The sequence below is a fragment of the Schistocerca serialis genome, chromosome 5 (assembly GCF_023864345.2).
Source record: "Schistocerca serialis cubense isolate TAMUIC-IGC-003099 chromosome 5, iqSchSeri2.2, whole genome shotgun sequence".
Taxonomy (NCBI): Eukaryota; Metazoa; Arthropoda; class Insecta; order Orthoptera; family Acrididae; genus Schistocerca; species Schistocerca serialis.
The window spans coordinates 784,839,485-784,853,171 of NC_064642.1; the positions used below are offsets into that span (position 1 = coordinate 784,839,485).

Here is a 13,687-nt window from a genome sequence, read left to right on the forward strand (position 1 = left end):
TCAAGGGCCATTGAGCAGCATGTCATAAATTACTATTGTGTACCCATTTCTAGTCCTCTGATTACAGCACCAGTTCGCAAGGGTATACCACAGAACTGCTTAAGCGCCTAAACAAGTCTGTATTTGCAATGAGAATGATATCAGATGTAGGAGACATAAATATACAAAACTTCCACACTTTGCTAACTTTCATTCTATTATATCATATGGGATCATATTTTGGGGCAATTCATCAAACCGAGCAAAAGGCTTTAGGGTGGAAAAGCGTGTGATAAGAATCATTTGTGGTGTAAATTCAAGAATATCATGTAGAAAACTGTTCAAGGACCTTTGTATTCTAACCACTGCTTCTCAGTATATTCATTCCTTAATGAAATTTGTTGCAAGTAATTTATCTGTGTTTCCAACCACTAGCTCAATAGACAGTATCAAAACCAGGAATAAGAACAATCTACATAAAGACCTAAAATCACTTACCTTGGTCCAAAAAGGCGTTCAATATTCAGGAAGACACATTTTCAATAAATTGACAGCAACCATCAAAAACTTGGTTTCAGATAAAGCACGGTTTAAACAGAGTTTGAAAGACTTTTTGATAGGCAACTCCTTCTACTCCATAGATGAATATCTTAACAAGGACTGTTAAGCCAGCCTGAGTAAAAATGTCTGTTAGATTTCAGTTTTGACAGCACTTGGTGACAACAGTCAAAATTAGGTATTTTGTATATGTTAAATTTGTTAATAATGCATAACAATGTTTCATTCTGGCAGCGCGTTAATTCTGTAAGTATTGCCTGTTGCAGTTTACCACATCGTATTCATCTATTTCAACAATCTCCTGACAAATAAGCGGGGTAGTAAGTATTATATTCAAATGGTTTATGTCTTTATGTAATACTTTCTGACATCTACATCCACGAGAATCATATAATTTTTTGGGTCTGTGGAACGAAAACTGAAACTGAATCTGATCTAATATGATCTAATCTCTGAATATGTATCAAATTACTTGTTACTAGTAAATAAAAGAATACAAGATTTATTACAAGCGTTGAATTATAGAGTAGGTAGAACCGAGGAAAATCAGCTGTGACGCGGCGAAAACGCTACAGCCTGCTCCAGAGATATCGTCCCTCGCGTTTGCAGACATTCCCGCGGCAGCAGTTGCTGTTCCAACGGCTATGAATAGGAAGGAGTCGAGTTTTCGACTGTATACAGTGCATATTGTGTCTTCACCACTATACCGCTCAAAATAATAGAAGCTTCCAGATTACGGTAGCATTCAATAAGTATACCGCCATCTGTAATGGTAAGCTGAAGAATGTTTCATCGAAAGTGCAGCGTCTGCCAGTCAGTTCGCTAGCGGTTTGGAGCGTGGCACGTTAATGATTTCTATATTTTTTAACATTTTTGTTATTTTTCTATACAAATCTAAGAACATTAATACCTTTCAATGTTACAGTGGGCAGCATTTTACGCAAGGGCTGTGGAAGCAGAAATTCGTGGGGCTGGAGCTGGCGATTTTTATTTCTTTGTGAAACAATTAGACGCATTTTTGTAGTTAATTTCTAAGCAGTATGATGTAACATAATTGCAATTTACAGTTTTAGAGCACGCCCAGTCTGCACCCACACGTAGGTCCGTCATTTTATAATCGACGAACCAAAAGTTCACTGATAAGCATTCAGGGGTTGTTCAACGATACCTTCTGAGTATTTTGGTATAAGGGACCCTTGGTCTCCGTTGACTAGTTACAGACTAATAACAAACGCATAATTTATTGTTCGTTACTGCAGTCATTCTTGTTTCTGTGAAGATACCTTCACAACAGTGAAGAGGTCTGAAATATTAAGTAACCAAACGTGCATCACACAATGCAGAACACAGAGCAATGCAACAACCCTCTGACGAAACACTGCACTGCGTTGTAGTCGCCGTCGCTGCAGGAACAGCTGAGCATAGCGTACATGTGTCGCTCTTCCAGAGCACTCAGTAACCCAAACACGATTTGCATATTGGCCAGCCTTTCGTCATTAGTACTGCTGCGTATCACTGTGAACGTACAATGGATACTGCAGGAAAAACAAACACAAGACAAAACTGGGTAGCACTGACAGGAAGGTCGAAGACGAAGAATAAAAGGTGTACTACTGTTGCCAAGAGATGGTACCGTAAGCGAATGGAAACAAGACTCACAGCACATATCGTCGACATTTGCACTGTTGTGCACTAATTTCAGTGTAATATAGATACAAAGCTAACTGTGGTAAGAAACCAAACGAAATGCCGTAGCTCTAACGAGCCATCGTAACTGTCGGTCTGTTATACAAGAATACTCAAAGGCGTCCTTCAACAACCTCTGAAAGTTTGTCGCTGGAGTTCTGGTTCACCGTAGACAGGATGATACAAAAAAAAAAAACTAACATGGCACATCGGGCCTACAACAAGGATCAGTAACCACGCAGGAACCGTGGGTAGCAAACGCCACTAGAGGGCGCTATGGTCACTTGTGGGCTGGCATCGCCGGAAGTTGTTTCATGGGGCCGTACATTCTCCTGGAACCGACATGATGATCGTGATGGTCGCACGTATCTCGTATTCCTGCGACACGTTCTGCCGGACATGCTGAATGGTGTTCCCATGTCTATTCGTCGCCGCATTCGTTTTCCGCACGACGGCGCTCCCGCGCGTTTTAGCAGACAAATCAGGCGACATGTGCATGAACCTATCCCGGCCTTTGGATTGATCGCGGTGGGCGAGTCGCATGGGCTTCACGATCACGCGATCTGGCCCCAATCGACTTTTTCCTGCGGCGTTATCTGAAGGGCCTTATTTATGAAACACCTGCTACATCGCCGGAGGACCTACCGGGCAGCATTGCTGCAGCAGCAGGGTCTCTTCGACATACAACAGGTATCTTTGAGAGGATGCGCCGTTGAATGAAGCGTCGGTGTCAGCCGTGTTTCGATGCATCTGGACAAAACTTTGAGCTTCTCCTGCAATGGACGTCCATTTGCAGCATGTGAATAAATAACAGCAACGCCATTTAGTAGCCCCCCGATGGCCTTTGCGACTCCGGGTTCGTATATGATTATTGATCCTTGCTGTATGGCCGATGTGCAATGTCAGTTTGTAAACGTTTTTTTTAATTACCCTGATGGCCACATCGAGATTAATAATCCGCTGTGTAAGTATTTGTAGTTAAACTACAAGACTAATAAATGAAAACATAGCCTACAGTTCCTAAGTAAAGTGTTCCAAGACAAGTTTCATAAATTTCAATTCCCGTTTTATTAACTACTTCTGCTAGTATTTATCGACATAGACAGGGGGGGATGAGGAGACAAAAGTCAAGTGATACCTCCGAATATCGCGACGGACGTCTTTTTGCCCGGCGTAGTGCGTTAACTCGACGTGACACGGACAAAAGTCGTTGGAAGTCCCCTGCAGAGATACTGGCCATGCTGCCTCTACAGCGGTATATAATTACGAAAATGTTGCAGGTGCAGGACTTCGTGTACGAACTGACCTCTGGATTATTTCACACAAATGTTCGACAGCATTCATGTCGAGCGATCTGGGTGGCCAATTCATTAGCTCTAATTGTTCAGAATGTGCTTCAAATCAATCGCGAACAATTGTGGCTCAGTGACATGGCGCATTGTCATCCATAAAAATTCCATCGTTTGAGAACATGAAGCCCATGAGTGGCTGCAAATGGTTTCCAAGCAGCCGAACACAACCGTTTCCAGTCAATGATAGGTCCAGTTCGACCAGAGGGCCCAGTCTATTCCCAGTAAAGACAACGCACACCATTAGGGAGCGGCCACCAGTTGCACAGTGCCTTGTTGACAACTTGGGTCCATGGTTTCGTGGGTTTTGCGCCACACTCGAATCCCACCATCACCTCTGTAACTGGGACTAATCTGACCAGGCCACTGCTTCCCAGTCGTCTAGGGTCCAACCGATACGGTTACGAGTCCAGGAGACGCGCTGCAGGCGATGTCGTGCTTTTAGTAAAGGCACTCGCGTCGGTCGTCTGCTGCCACCGTCCATTAACGGCAAACTTTGCCACACTGTCCTCACAGATATGTTCGTCGTACGTTCCACATTCATCTTTGCGGTCATTCCATGCAGTGTTGCTTGTCTGTTACAACTGACAACTCTACGCAAACGACACTACTGTCTGTCGTTAAGGGAAGGCCGTCGATCATTACGTTGTCGGTGGTGAGAGGTAATTGGTATTGTCGCCACACTCTTGACATTGTGGATCTCGGAATATTCAATTAACGATCTCCGAAATGGAATGGTTCGTGCGTCTAGCTCCAAGTAACATTCCGCATTCAGTGTCTGTTAATTCCCGTCGAGTGGCCACGATCACGTCGGAGGCCTTTTCACGTGAATCACCCGAGTACAAATAACAGTTCCGCCAATGCACTGCCCATACACACCTTCTGTAGGCGATACTAACACCAACTTTATATGTGCATATCGCTATTCCACGACTTTTGTCTGCTGAGTCTATGGACATTGCACGATATTTCTGCTAAAACAAAATGTCATTTTCAAACTTTACGACAAAATGCTGTTTAAAATACTGTTTGAAATTTCTCTGTAAATCGCCCGAGTGTGGCGCGGTCAACGGCAAGAAACGATTTCATGCAATGTTGCTAGCGATATCACCAAAGATGTGTCAACGTCTCCGGGGCCCTTCAATCCCATGTTTATCTCAACGACTGTCACTTGCTATTAACATCCTCAGTATAACACTCTTACATGACATTACACAGAAAAATAAATTAGAGCAAGAACTTTATATGTCTGCGTTATCTGGAATGATGATATGTAATGGAGGAAGCGCGAGATGTGCTGAAACCTGGCTGCAGACGTAACAAATGAGTAGGTGTCAGTACGCACTCACAGCGAGGTCCCCGCGGCGGTTGGCCCTCTCGCGGTCGGCGAGCGCGACGAGCAGCGGGTCGGAGATGGGCCCGGCCAGCATGGAGCAGTCGCGCTGCTCCAGCAGCGCCGGCGTCTGGAAGAGCGCGGCCGCGCGCCGCCGGTGCTCGAACTGCTCCCGCGACAGGGTGTTGGGGTTCCTGCGCAGCAGCCGGTGCCGGCCTCACACACCACCCGCCTCGTAGCCCTGCCCTCTTCCGCCACTTACCACACTGCTACTCGTTACCTACCACTTCACTTCCATTTTCTGCACGCAATAGACCAGAATTTTCGCAGCAGTGGTCGTCAAACTTTTTTACTCGAGAAAAAATACTGACATTCTGGGGCGACGCCTCGGACCGCACAGGTATCGGTCGTATTACTAAATAGTTACCTACATAAATTAGTATTTTATGAGCCCCTAATATACCACCTATAGTAAGCGAGCGGCAATTTGACAGTTGGCAGCCAAGCACCGATCGTTAAAAGTCGGCACCTTTCGAAACATTTCGTGTCGACTGTTCTCTGTTTCACTTTCCTGCTCATCCACAGCGGCGCCAAAGTTGTAACAACGTACTTGCCTCACAACGTGTTGTGTTTTCTATGTGAGCGGGTGATTACCGGTAGCTGCTTAATAACAGTAATTATATTTAAATGCATTATGCAACACGAGAAATGCTTATTAACTGTTTCTAAACTTATTTTTCTTCTACACGTTGCGTTGTATTACAACAGTATTAATTTCATATTCCTCGGCACATACATGTGCCGCATTCCAGCAAGATCGTCTATACAGTCTGGTCCACTGACAGCGACCGGGCCAAATATCTCACGAAATAAGCAACAAACGAAAAAACTACAAAGAACGAAACTCGTCTAGCTTGAAGGGGGAAACCGGATGACGCTAAGGTTGGCCCCCTAGATGGCGCTGCCATAGGTCAAACGGAAATCAACTGCGTTTTTTTTAAATAGGAACCCCCATTTTTATTATATATTCGTGTGGTACGTAAAATATGAATGTTATAATTGGAGCACTTTTTTCGCTTTGTGATAGATGGTACTGTAACAGTCACAAACATATGGCTCACAATTTTAGACGAACAGTTGGTAACAGCTAGGTTTTTTAAATTAAAATACAGAACGTCGGTACGTTTGAACATTTTATTTCGTTTGTTCCAATGTGATACATGTACCTATGTGATTTATCATTTCTGAGAACGCATGCTGTTACAGCGTGATTACCTGTAAATACCAGATGAATGCAATAAATGGTCAAAATGACGTCCGTCAACTTCAATGCATTTGGCAATGCCGGTATGTGTAACGACATTCCTCTGAACAGTGAGTAGTTCGCCTTCCGTAATGTTCGCACATGCATTGACAATGCGCTCACGCATGTTGTCAGGCGTTGTCGGTGGATCATGATAGCAAAATATCCTTCAACTTTCCCCACAGAAAGAAACCCGCGGACGTCAGATCCGCTGAACGTCCGCTTCGACGACCAATCCACCTGTCATGAAATATGCTATTCGATACCGCTTCAACCGCTCGCGAGCTATGTGCCATCATGGTGTACGTACATCGCCATTCTGTCAAGCAGTAAAACATCTTGTAGTAACATCGGTAGAACATACGTAGGAAATCAGCATACATTGCACCATTTACATTGCCATCGATAAAATGGGGGCCAATTATCCTTCCTCCCATAATGCCGCACCATACATTAACCCACCAAGGTCGCTGATGTTTCACTTGTCGCAGCCATCGTGGATTTTCCGTTGCCCTATAGTGCGTATTACGCTGGTTTACGTTACCGGTGTTGGTGAATGACACTTCGTCGCTAAATAGAACGCGTGCAAAAAATATGTCATCGTCCCGTAATTTCTCTTGGGCCCTGTGGCAGAGCCGGCCGGAGTGGCCGTGCGGTTCTAGGCGCTACAGTCTGGAACCGAGCGACCGCTACGGTCGCAGGTTCGAATCCTGCCTCGGGCATGGATGTGTGTAATGTCCTTAGGTTAGTTAGGTTTAATTAGTTCTAAGTTCTAGGCGACTGATGACCTCCAAAGTTAAGTCGCATAGTGCTCAGAGCCATTTTGAACCCTGTGGCAGAACTGTACACGACGTTCAAAGTCGTCGCCATGCAATTCCTGGTGCATAGAAATATTGTACGAATGCAATGGATGTTGATGTAGCATTCTCAACACCGACGTTTTTGAGATTCCCGGCTCTCGCGCAATTTGTCTGCTACTGATGTGCGGATTAGCCGCGACAACAGCTACACCACCTACTTGGGCATCATCTTTTTTTGCAAATCGTGGTTGACGTTTCACATGTACCTGAACACTTCCTGTTTCCTTAAATAACATAACTATCCGGCGAACGGCCCGGACACTTGGATGATGTCGTCCAGGATACCGAGCAGCATACATAGCACACGCCCGTTGGGCATTTTGATCATAATAGACATACATCAACACTTATTTCGTGAGATATTTGGTCCGATCACGATCAATGGACCACCCTGTATAAATCACGAATCCGTGTTACTTCCGTATCAAAATTTATACCACAGCAGTACATCGGTAGGAGTCGCGCACGTCAGTGAGTTGTTACTACTGGCAGACAAACAATAAAACATTCTCCCTCTCACATCCTCTGATCTCGTAGTGGTAACGCCACTCCTCTGCCCCTGACATAAGCTGTCAATTTTATTCAGCTCATGTCCGAATTCACCAGCTTCAGTTAAAAGTAAGCACATCTTTAAAGTATTACTGTCTCTGTAATTATATTTGTTTGTTACTGGCCAGGAAAACTACGCTCGTAAGAACCTCTTAACGTTAGTTGAGGTTTTTGGATTCGGTTGTTAGAAGCATTTTCTGTTCTTCATATACATAAACTGAGGATGAGTGCTCGCTTCTGCCTGCATATTCGGGCTAGTCTCAAGGACTACTGTAGTGATTTGGATCGGGTTTTGACTGCCAGATAAACTGATTCACCAGGAAGATTTGTGTGTATAATTTTACAAATATATCGTTAAAATTGGATTGAAAACGATGCCATTGCCACATAACTGTACTGTCACCGCATCTGCAGACAACAGTGCAGCTTCAGCAGAATCTGAGTCTGATCTGGCGGTTTACCAGTAAAGCGCGTGCCTGAAAACCGAAAGCTCGCGGAATTTAATCCGATCGGACCACGGATTTTTCACTGTCTTATAACCTAGCATACATCTCTCAATGAAGCAGGAAATCGCCAGAGGCAGAATGAAGTTCGGATTCCATATCAAACGGTATAGTAGAAGTATAGTAGAACGGTATAGTAGTGGACTAGTGGTAAAGTGCATGCTTGGTAACGGAAGCGTCGTGGTATCGAATGCTTAAATAATTGATATGAAACTCATGATATTCAGTTAACTAACGTTGTTCTCTAACTTTTAATCATTACTCTATCGAGTGCCCCTTCAAATAAATTACGGCTTTCAAGTGGTCCGGTCGTTGATACTTTGCGTTACCAGTGCGAAACCGGGGCGGATCGCTAATACGAGTAAAATATGACTGAGACCTACTAAGGAGACTGCCTACACTAGGCTTGTCCGTCCTCTTTTAGAATACTGCTGCGCGGTGTGGCATCCTTACCAGATAGGATTGACGCAGTACATCGAAAAAGATCAAAGAAGGCCAGCATGTTTTGAATTATCGCGAAATATGGGAGAGAGTATCACTGAAGTGATACAGGGTTTGGGCTGGACGTCATTAAAAAAAGGCGTTTTTCGTTGTGACGGAGTATTCTCACGAAATTCCAATCACCAACTTTCTCCTCCGAATGAGAAAATATTTTGTTGACACCGACCTACATAGGGAGAAACTATCACCCTGATAAAACAAGGGAAATTAGAGCTGGTACGGAAAAATGTAGGTATTCGTTCATTCCGCGCGCTATACCAGATTGTAATAATAGAAAATTATGTAGATGGTTTGATGAACCCTCTCCCAGGCACTTAAATGTGATTTGCTGAGTATCCAGGTAGATGTAGATGAAGATATAGATGAGATCCGCGAGCTGCACGGATATTTGATTTGAGGTACATGCGGCCCACGGACCATAATTTGACAACCACTGATTTACAGGCTTCTTACATTTGAATCAAATTATACCTAATTTCCCAAAAACGCCAAAATATCCTAATGCTGATTACAAGTATAACGAAATAACTTCAACTGGCGACGCTCTCTACTTTCCAAGAAAAACATTAGCAGGAGCAGAGCAGTTGGTAAAAATGTGCAGTGGTTATACATTTCCTGGAGTGTTTCGAGATGTATACTGACGGTATCGAAACCACAGCTGAAGGCAGAGTGGGTTCCGCATTCCTATGTCCATGGAGAGGATGCAAGAAATTGATTCCCCTCCCCAGTGAGATACCGGGTGATTATAATTAAAGTGCAGCAACTCACATGCGTCGTATGGTAGCGAAACTTGGTACACATGGTAATGCGTTAATGTGGAACTGATTTATACTGGAAAAAATTAGTTCTAATTTTGGCTAGCAGCTGCAAATGTGGCGTTGCACACTGTTTGTACGGCAGTGAGACATAAAACAGATCGATAATAAGTTGTCAGAGTGCAGGACAAGTAAAAGAGAAAAAGAAAAGGAAACTTCCCACGCCAAATTGTGGGTGCTTTGGTTTACATTAATCAACCGTGTATGTTTGATGTCATGTATGTATGAGTTCTGACCCAGTGCTTATGCGAAAGCGTACATCCATTGTTATAATAATTTTAGCTTATCCAAAGGGACAAACGAGATGTACATCATCATGTCGGTTAAATATGATAACAAAATTGTTTATCTACACCTTCAAAACATTTTTGTAATGAATATTGTGTTTCACGGCATTTTAATTATTACGTAATGGCATTTTCGTACTATTACTATTTTTGTATGTTTGACTCCTTAGTCTTAACGTAACAGTTTACATAAGTCACGAATGTTGTACTTCTAACTTCCAGCGCCAGATGGTGGGTACTATGTTTTTCAAAAACTGTGTTATACATTTCATGTTATTCATATATTATTCTCTTTCCTTTTCTTTTTCTCTTTTGCTTGTCCTGCACTCTGACAACTTATTATCGATCTGTTTTATGTTTTGTAAGTTGTTTTTTTAAAATACAATACGCCAGTGTATTTTAGATGTTTCCTTCCCCCTTCGTCTGTTATGTTTTTTACGTACCTTTTTAAATTTGAATTACTTCATGAGTCACAAATGCACAAGAGGTATTTTGTGTTAATATCTTGCAAAACAAGTAATATTAAGTCTTCACGTGACACATGTCACATAGTGGGCGTTCCAAGCCCTGTCACACGGAGGTCTGCTGTACAGGCTCAGTTTATGTGATCGCTCAAAGCTTGTGGATATAGCTTGATACCAGTGCCTACCAATTTTAATTGTATATTACAGGTATGTTCCTAGCAACTGTTATGTTCATACGCAGGTGTAGTTGTGATTTTCGGTTTTATACTCTCTAGCCGGCCGGAGTGGCCGAGCGGTTCTAGGCGCTACAGTCTGGAACCGCGCGACCGCTACGGTCGCAGGTTCGAATCCTGCCTCGGACATGGATTTGTGTGATGTCCTTAGGTTAGTTAGGTTTAAGTAGTTCTAAGTTCTAGGCGACTGATGACGTTTGAAGTTAAGTACCATAGTGCTCAGAGCCATTTGAACCATTTTTTTATACTCTCTGGTCGTTATGTGAAAACTTTTAACTTCTAGAACTGAGGATGGTCACTAAGTGACTGAAAATCGATTTTGCTGACAATAAAACAACAAAATGCGGCCAATGCTGATTTTCCTTCCAATTCTATCCACTATTTGGTCGTGGTGCACACAACACGCCATGGAGTCGCCAATCAATTAATCTATTGTTATACTAAGTGGTTTATGACCACATTGGGGTTGAGTTATAACCCCCTGGGGATAACCCATCCTTCTGAGAAACTGTCCACCCCACACCCTCCACCTCCTCCTCTCCCACCCAAATGCAATAGAGACGCCAGTCCTGGGACACCTTTTTTGTCACCCTTCCACAGTTCAGTTCTAAGCCACTTTTCTCCCTCATGGGAAATCTACATCTACATCTACATCCACACTCCGCAAGCCACCTGACGGTGTGTGGCGGAGGGTACCTTGAGTACCTCTATCGGTTCTCCCTTCTATTCCAGTCTCGTATTGTTCGCGGAAAGAAAGGCTGTCGGTATGCCTCTGTGTGGGCTCTAATCTCTCTGATTTTATCCTCATGGTCTCTTCGCGAGATATATGTAGGAGGGAGCAATATACTGCTTGACTCTTCGGTGAAGGTATGTTCTCGAAACTTCAACAAAAGCCCATACCGAGCTACTGAGCGTCTCTCCTGCAGAGTCTTCCACTGGAGTTTATCTATCATCTCCGTAACGCTTTCGCAATTAGTAAATGATCCTATAACGAAGCGCGCTGCTCTCCGTTGGACCTTCTCTATCTCTTCTATCAACCCTATCTGGTACGGATCCCCCACCACAAGCAGCGGGCGACAAGCGTACTGTAACCTACTTCCTTTGTTTTCGGAATCCCGCCAACCCTCCCCTCCTCTCCCCAACTGCACCCTCCCACTTTCCCTCCCTTCCCTTCCACTTCTGAATTACTGGGAAAAAGACGCAGCCTGTGCTTAGATGCTGGAGAGGATGGATGTCATGACGCTAAATTCAAATCAGTGATAGTTACATTGCAGAACATATATCGTTTATTTATAAAACTCATTTTACATATTTTTTAATTAATCATTTTTTGAGAGACTAAATTCCTCCCCTCTCCTCCCCCACTTGTCAACTGGCGTAAAAAGGCTAGAGAGAAAGGCACTCCCTTTATTTTTGGTAGGAAATGTGTTCAGTTGACAAGATGTTGAGAGAGGAGCTTAATAAGTGTATTACCTGTACGTATACAACTGAGGATGTGTCCATAGCCTCCTACATAAAGAATGGAAGGAGGTGATAATGGATGAGTGTAGGGAGAATATTTTTCAGCAACTAATGGCGAATCAGTAGGATGTGTTGAGGATGATTTCCCAGCTCACCGAGACTATTGCAGTACTGCAGCTGTTCATATTTTTTGAAATGGCCTCTCAATCCACAGCACAGAAGATAACTTTGTTCTGTTGCATTACTCCGGACTGAATGAACCAGAGGAGCTTGTCTTGATGCATGGGGCTCGACTGAGGACACTTAAAATGGGTTTCGTTCCACTGGGAACCAACAGGAACGCTGCATTCCTCCCTCCCCCATCTGCAAATTGGAGGGTACCAAAAGGAATGCTGAATCTAGTAAAGTAATCATGACGTCAGCGGGTGGGGCAGCTTCCCAGGTTCATGTCATAGTCAGTCAGTGTAAGAACCATGAAGTGCTAAAAGCAACTAAGATTAACACCCACCTCCGCCTCACACAAGAAACTTAAAATTAAGAGCTTGTGGTTTAGCTCCATGCCTTTGTTCAGCTCCATGTCTTTTGTGTGTGGAATACTCATTGTTTCTTCTTCTTCTTTGTTCAGTGAGCTCTGACGTGTCCAGGCCAGCAGGAACCACCGCCAGTTCATCCGGACCTGCAGCGATCTCCGGCCCATCATGACCACCAGCAGCAGCAGCAGCAGGACCGTGGGATACTGTAGCACACTTGACCAGCATGTTGAAGCGGGACAATGAGCTGCTATTACTCATCCCGCTCCTCGATTTGTGTAATGAAGACATCCATCCAGTACCTGACTCTCGGAAGAATTGTGCTAGGGACCCTATACCATACAGTGCAGGTCAATATTGGTCTCTGACACACACGCCATCCCGTAACATTCCAGTGTTACTGCAAGGAAGCGTGTTTATGTGGCAGATGAGAAGTTACCGATTTATCCCGCTGCTCAACTGCTTTCACGTCAACTTATAATTTAACAGTTAGCTGTTCAAAGCGCTTAAATATTGGTATAAAAGCATCAGTGGACAGTGACTGGCGTGACTGGCGTGTTGTGTTAGAAATTGAAAATGGATTGAGAAGAGCTAAAGCTGGTTTACAGAGTTGGAATGGGATGAACTGCCGACGATTTAGAGCACTGCACTAATACGGTGCCAAAAGGAGAAGCTAAAGGAACACCATTCAGTTTGAGAGAAATACAAGCTGAATTCTGTGAACAAAAGAAAGTTTTATGTACTAAACTCTGCACAGGTCTGAAGATAAAGATGGAACCAGTTGATTTTTTTGATGTAGTGCACCCAATGTATGGCTGGTAAATAAAAATATGTCTGGTACAGCAAATCATGTTTATTTTTTTTCATACTGCTCATAATAATGTTATTGCTACCTGTATTCTCACTACAGTGTCTAGTACATGGCAGCAGCACCGAGCTGTCTGAATCACCTCGTCACCACAGTCAACGTCTCCAGTCATTGTTAAACTAAATGACAGATGGTACTTTCATGTGTATATATACTCTATGAGCATTGCAGCTCAGTTGGTGACATGTATATATATGTATATAAATACCTATTGCACTCCAAAAACTGACGTGTTGGTATGATGGCGGGGTGAGTGAAATGTCAGAACTTTGTTGTAAGTGACTGGTCCTGTGATGGTGTGGAAGAGGACCCGAAGCAGAATGGGATATTTCTACCCAGTAATACACAGGTGATAACTGTAGCTCAACTGAGCTGCAACAAGACAAATGTTCTCATGTCACTGCTAAC

General features: G+C 43.6%; 1 protein-coding gene across 1 annotated transcript in view; it reads right to left on the bottom strand.

Annotated features, from left to right (window-relative positions):
* The window catches only part of LOC126482222 (cilia- and flagella-associated protein 299-like), a 54,353-nt gene that overhangs the window by 19,612 nt on the left and 21,054 nt on the right, over positions 1 to 13,687 (bottom strand). Inside the window, exon 2 of the mRNA XM_050106201.1 lies at positions 4,922 to 5,099. Coding sequence (XP_049962158.1) covers positions 4,922 to 5,099 — 178 coding nt within the window. The remainder of the gene's footprint in view (positions 1 to 4,921; positions 5,100 to 13,687) is intronic.